The sequence below is a fragment of the Tupaia chinensis genome, unplaced genomic scaffold, assembly GCF_000334495.1.
Source record: "Tupaia chinensis unplaced genomic scaffold, TupChi_1.0 Scaffold149501_1, whole genome shotgun sequence".
Lineage (NCBI taxonomy): Eukaryota > Metazoa > Chordata > Mammalia > Scandentia > Tupaiidae > Tupaia > Tupaia belangeri.
In genome coordinates this window covers 4,271,322-4,277,360 of record NW_006209345.1, presented here as the reverse complement: position 1 = coordinate 4,277,360, position 6,039 = coordinate 4,271,322, and the positions used below count along the sequence as shown (strand labels likewise).

Here is a 6,039-nt window from a genome sequence, read left to right as displayed (position 1 = left end):
AGCAGTAGGCGCAGGCCGGCGAGGGCTGATCGAGCAGAAGGGGTCAGACTCTAAAGGGGAGGGAGCTCCGGGTCGGCCTAGGGGAGGGGTCGTCGTGGGCGCGGCCTGTGGGAGGACCTGGTCGGCAGGCGGGGAGGGGGTGCTCTCCCGGGTGCTCGTGGGCGGGGGCTCGGGCTTTTCTGGAGAGGGGTCTGCCGTGCGTCATGCTGGCCGGGGGAAGGGTCGTCGTGGGCGCGGCCTGGAGGGGCTGGGGGCCCGAGATCTCAGCCCCTGGAGGGCAAGGGTCTCCGCAGGTCTGGCCTGTCTTTTGGGGAGCTAGCTGTCTGAGGGGCTGGGGCCGGATTTCCCGGAGGGGTCGGGGTCTCCCGCATGAAGTGGGCCCCCACGATCCAAGCAGTACCGTCTCCTGCCACTCCCTGTACTGAAAGGGGAGTTCTCGGCGAAAACCCCGAGACTGCTCGGTTTAAACCCGCCTAAGGCCAGTGGTCTGGGGCCGAATCAGGGTCCAGCCTCACTGGCCGCACCGCATTGCGTCTTCCCGGCCTAGGCGAGCCGGGCGCGCCCCCTGTAGGCGGAGCTGGGGCACCATGCAGGCTGCGGGCCCGGGGACCTGCACACCCCGGAGACCCTGGCGTCCGGGGACCGCCGGTGTTTACCTAACACGGGGCGGACAGCGGTGCGGCTCCAGGCCCCGCGCCCGCCTGCCTGCCCCTCGCCTTTACAGGCGGTACAACCATGGCCACGATGGTGCTTCCGCGGGAGGAGAAGCTGAGCCAGGATGAAATCGTGCTGGGCACCAAGGCCGTCATCCAGGGACTGGAGACCCTGCGAGGGGAGCATCGTGCCCTGCTTGCTCCTCTGGTCGCACATGAGGCGGTGGAGGCTGAGCCTGGCTCGCAGGAGCGCTGCGTCCTCCTGCGTCGCTCCCTGGAGGCCATCGAGCTGGGGCTGGGGGAAGCCCAGGTAGGTCAGTCTTCAGTGTTGAGGTTACCAGAGGTGATGAGCCTTCCAAAGGAATTCTGGTAATGTAGGAACAGAATCTGAGCAGGGAACCACTGGTCCTTGAAGCCCTAAGTCTCCAGTAGGTTATAGGAACAAATGTACTTTGGAGACCTGCACTCTACCCCAGAAGACCCTGATCACCTTTGCCCCCACACAGAGTCCTGTTGCTGGCCCCCTTGACCTAGCAGAGACTGGATGGCATAGAAAAACTGAAAAGAAATCCTTAAGGAAACACCTCGCCTCCCTCCCCAACTAATCCTTCTATTCACTGGTTAACAGATAAGTTATCAAGTGCCTGTTACATGACAGGCAATGTGTTAGGTGCCAGGGATACACAGTTCAGCATTACAGACAAGGTCCCTGCCCTAGTTCCATAGGAAAAGAGACAGAAACACACAAATAATTGTTACAAATTATGGTGGATTCTTCAAAGAGAAGCATAAGATCTGTGATAGCTTTAAAAAAAAAAAATTGCCTGAGGGCACTTGCAATAAAGCGAGTGGGGTGTGATTGCCAGAGGGAGAGGGAAAGATTATCCTCAATGGGGTTTGGTTGCCAAAATTCTTATTCCTCTATTTCTCTGTCCTCTTCAGGATATTGGACATCTGGCATGTTTTTTGGCTGCTAGGGCCAGGACTCAAACTGCAGTCTGCCATATGGGATCCGGCTCTCTGTGCACAGCACTTAACCACTGTGTTATAGGGCTGTGTGAAAGCTTATGGGGAGGGGGGCAGCAAGTGGCATGGTGGTTAGGGGCTCTGGATTCCCACATGACTGATCACAGTTCAAGTCCCGGACCTGGCGGCTTTCTCGCTTTCCCTTTCTCCCTGTCTCTGTCTCTGTTTAATCAAATTAAATAATAATAATAATAAATGGAAATAAAGAAATTCTTTTTTTAAAAAAAAGTAAGTTTATAGTAGGGGGTCTTATCTAGTGGTCAGGCAAAACTTCTCCAAGGAAATGACATTTAAACCAAGACCTGAAGAAAGCAATGAACCGACCTCCAGAAAAGGGAGGAGGTGAGGGAGAAGTTGCATGTGCAAAGGCCCTGAGTGGGAAAGGTCCTGGGGTGCGGGATTGAGAAAAGAACTGCGATTGGATCTTCATGGGGAAGGAGAGAGCCATTAAAGAGGCCTGTGGGAAAGTCAGGAGCCAGATCATGCCTTGTTAGTTTGGGTTTTATTCTGAGGAAATCAGAAAGCCTTTGGAGGGCTTTAAGCAGGCAGGGGACGTGGTCTAACTTAGGTTTTAAAAAAATCTCTCTGACTGAGATGTGGAGAATGGACCTTAGTGGATCAAGGAGGGAAGCAGGTAGCAAGTGGTTAGGAAGCCACTGCTGGAAGTGAAATGACAGGTGACTTGGGCTAAAGGTATAGTTGGCCACAAGGATGAAGAGAAGGGGACCATTCCTAGACCTTCTGGAGGCAGGCCCAGTAGGACCTGGAGCTGGAGTAAGGGTGAAAGGAATGCAGCATAACTCCCAGGTCTGTGGTAAGGGGAGTTCTAGGCTGAGAACCAGCATGAGTTAGGAGTTCTGTTTTGCCCTCTTAAAGTGGGTTTACCAGGATGTCGAGCAGAGGTGTCCAGGAGGCACTGGGATATATAAGGATTGGATGGAAAAGGGTTTGTTCCCCTAGATGTTGGCCGAGCTGTTGTCTAGCTCTGTGAATCCTGGGCAGGTTGTATCATCTTGGTTTCCTTGTCTTTAAAATAGGATTCATGCCATCTGCTGTATCTACTTCCAGGCTGTTTAGGGAGTTTTTTAAAAGCTAGTAGCTATAAAAACACCTGTCACTTGAACGTTTACTAACCAGTTAGAAAGCGCTTGGTCCAGACTACCTGGCACTCTGAAGGGCAATTTGTTGGCGATTCACTCATCCACCAGTTGGCTGACAGGTACAGAGGTGACCACACAGGGGCCCCACTCCTGGGGTGCACAGGCACCCTCATGATGGGAAACAGGAAATCAAGAAGTCTCTGGGAGTGCAGAGGGTTCAGGCAGTGAGACCATGTGTGGAGCTGGAGCAGAGGGAAAGGCATGCCTGGGAAGAGGCTTCAGTGCAGATATGACCCTGGACCATGAAGGATGAAGGAAGGAGGGTGGAACATAGACCAAGGCAGAAAGAGCCTAGAAGCTCAGGGAAGGAGTCACAGAGGTTAGGTAAAGGGATAGAGGTTAAAGCAGAGGCCTCTAAATCCCCTTACCTGTCCCTGTGGTTCCCCAGAGCATCTGGGGGTTTGAGAGACATATTCTTTTCCTGCCTGGAACTACAGAAAGGCAAGAGGTGCCATGGACCCATGGCAAATGTCAGTGACCTTCAGACTACCAATCAGGGTTCCTTGGGCAAGTGCTAGCCCCGGGGCTGGGAGCAGTGGTATAGTGGCTGTGGCTGCAGGGGCATGAGTACAACCCCCAGGAGAGGTAAAGGAGGAGTCTGCAGTCTAGAGAAAGCATAGGACCCAACTAGCCCTCTTCTGGGGTCCTTCTGACTCCAGAAAGAAGGAATCGGGGATCCCTAAGCCTTCTGGGTTTAGGCCTTAGACTGCAGTCTGCTTGGAGCCTTGGGAGAATCTCTCCAGGAGGAGAGAATTCCAAGGCCTGAGACCCTGCAGCTCCTTACTGGACCTCAGAGCCCAGGAGGCTCAGACTGGAGTCCTAGGCTAGGGTGTGGACAGGGCTCTCACCCTCACTCTGACGCTACACAGGTGATCCTGGCACTGTCGAGCCACCTGGGAGCTGTAGAGTCGGAGAAGCAGAAGCTGCGGGCTCAGGTGCGGCGCCTGGTGCAGGAGAACCAGTGGTTGCGCGAGGAACTTGCGGGGACACAGCAGAAGCTGCAGCGCAGTGAGCAGGCAGTGGCCCAGCTTGAGGAGGAGAAGCAGCACCTGCTGTTCATGAGCCAGATCCGCAAGTTGGATGAAGATACCTCCCCCAGTGTGAGCCCCGATCACAGCTGCTGTTGCCCAGGAGGGGGCATGGGAGCAGGCAGGGGCCAGCATGGAGCAGACTCAGCCTTAACCTGACCCACTGACACTCCCTGATTTTTTTTCCCTGACGCTTGTCCTGTCTTCCTCTCCAGGAGGAGAAAGGGGATGTCCCCAAAGACTCGCTGGATGACCTGTTCCCCAATGAAGACGAGCAGAGCCCAGGTGCGGATGGGCAGTTGGTTCTGGGGTGAGGACAGGTGGGGTTATATGATCCCTGGTCCTTGGGACTCAGAGATTACAGGAAGTGACTGCTGTGTTGTTTCCTGTCTTGTTTCTGGTCATACTGTCCCAGTATGTTAGAGCTTAATGGTCAGTTTTCCATTACTGGATCACAAGGCTGTACAGAGTGCAGAGCCAGGCTGGGGTTCAATCCCTGCTCTGCCATTCTGTGACTACTGGGAGAGTTTCTTTCCTCTCTGAGCCGCTGAGATGTGTGTAGGCTGAAAGAGCTGGTGCTTGCCTTGCTCATGACACTGAGCATACATCAAAAAGCATCTACTCTGGCGGGAACCAGCAGTTAGCGTAATGGCTATGTCACTGGACTCCCATGTAGTTGGCCATGGTTTGAGTCCCGGACCCAGTGGCTTAAACTCGGGCACGAGTGCGTGCGTGAGTGCCCAAGATCCCAAGAAGAGAAGGGAGGAGAAGGGATTGCAGTGTGGCCATCCCCCCTGGGGGGTGATTTCTTGCTTTCTGTCTCTGTCTGTCTGGCAAGCGCACACGCCCTATAGCGAAAATCTCTCTCCCCCCAAAAAAAAGCATCTACTCTGGGGACCAACAGTTAGCGTAATGGCTATGTCACTGGACTCCCATGTAGTTGGCCATGGTTTGAGTCCCGGACCCAGTGGCTTAAACTCGGGCACGAGTGCGTGCGTGAGTGCCCAAGATCCCAAGAAGAGAAGGGAGGAGAAGGGATTGCAGTGTGGCCATCCCCCCTGGGGGGTGATTTCTTGCTCTCTCTCTCTCTCTCTCTCTCTTTCTCTCTGTCTTCCTCGCAAGCGCACGCGCCCTGTAGCAAAAACCTCTCAAAAAAATAAAAGCACTTACTCTGCAGATGCGGAAGCAGAGGCTCAGAGCTCGGTGGCTTGCTCTAGGACACACAGATTGAAGTACGAGTGAAGGCTCTACCCAGACATTTTATAGGGTAACTAAAACCACTCTAAGTGGGGAAACTGAGGCAGAATAGTTCAAGTTCCCAGGACTATGTGTCAGATGACTCCAAAGCATGTCAGGCCAGTCCAGCTGGCAGATGGCACACCTGACCTCCTACCCTTGGCCCTACAGCCCCCAGCCCTGGAGGAGGAGACGTAGCTGCCCAGCATGGGGGCTATGAAATCCCAGCCCGACTCCGCACCCTGCACAACCTTGTGATCCAGTACGCCTCGCAGGGCCGCTATGAGGTGGCTGTGCCACTCTGCAAGCAGGCGCTGGAGGACCTAGAGAAGACATCAGGCCACGACCATCCTGATGTGGCCACCATGCTGAACATCCTGGCACTGGTCTATCGGTGAGGGCTCTGGCCATGGTCACCCCTGGGAACATCCACATTTTCCCTGGAGGCCCCAGCCCTGGGCTAGGACTCGGGCTCTGCTGGGCAGCTGGGCAGCAGAGAGAAGAGGGCCTGTATGGAGCTGGGCCACAGCTATGAATAAACCTGAGTCAGGTGGAGGGGAAAATCTTGGGCCTAACCAGGAAGGGGCCACACCTGAGGACACCAGGGGAATTGGCTTAGCTTCTTCAGGCACCAAGGCTTAAGAAGGGACTTTGGTGAAAAATGAGTCCGTCCAGGGAACCAGCAGTTAGCGTAATGGCTATGTCGCTGGACTCCCACGTAGTCAACCGCGGTTCATGTCCCGGACCCGGTGGCTTAAAACTCACGCCGGGCGCGTGTGCGTGCGTGCCCAAGATCCTGAGAGGAGAATGGAGGAAAAGGGATTGCGGCGTGACCATCCCCCCTGGGGGGTGATTTCTCGCTTTCTGTCTCTATGTCTCTCTCTGTCTGTCTGGCGAGCGCACTCGCCCTACAGTGAAAATCTCTCCAAAAAAAAA

The 6,039-nt window shown here is 54.8% G+C and overlaps 1 protein-coding gene across 1 annotated transcript in view; it reads left to right on the top strand.

Moving 5' to 3' along the window:
- The first annotated feature begins 6 nt into the window (after window positions 1–6).
- Window positions 7–6,039, top strand: part of KLC2 (kinesin light chain 2) — an 11,264-nt gene continuing 5,231 nt past the window's right edge. The window contains exons 1-5 of the mRNA XM_006171342.3: window positions 7–42; window positions 675–963; window positions 3,709–3,939; window positions 4,083–4,152; window positions 5,275–5,497. Of these exons, the coding sequence (XP_006171404.1) occupies window positions 736–963; window positions 3,709–3,939; window positions 4,083–4,152; window positions 5,275–5,497 (752 nt within the window). The 5' untranslated portion in view covers window positions 7–42; window positions 675–735. The remainder of the gene's footprint in view (window positions 43–674; window positions 964–3,708; window positions 3,940–4,082; window positions 4,153–5,274; window positions 5,498–6,039) is intronic.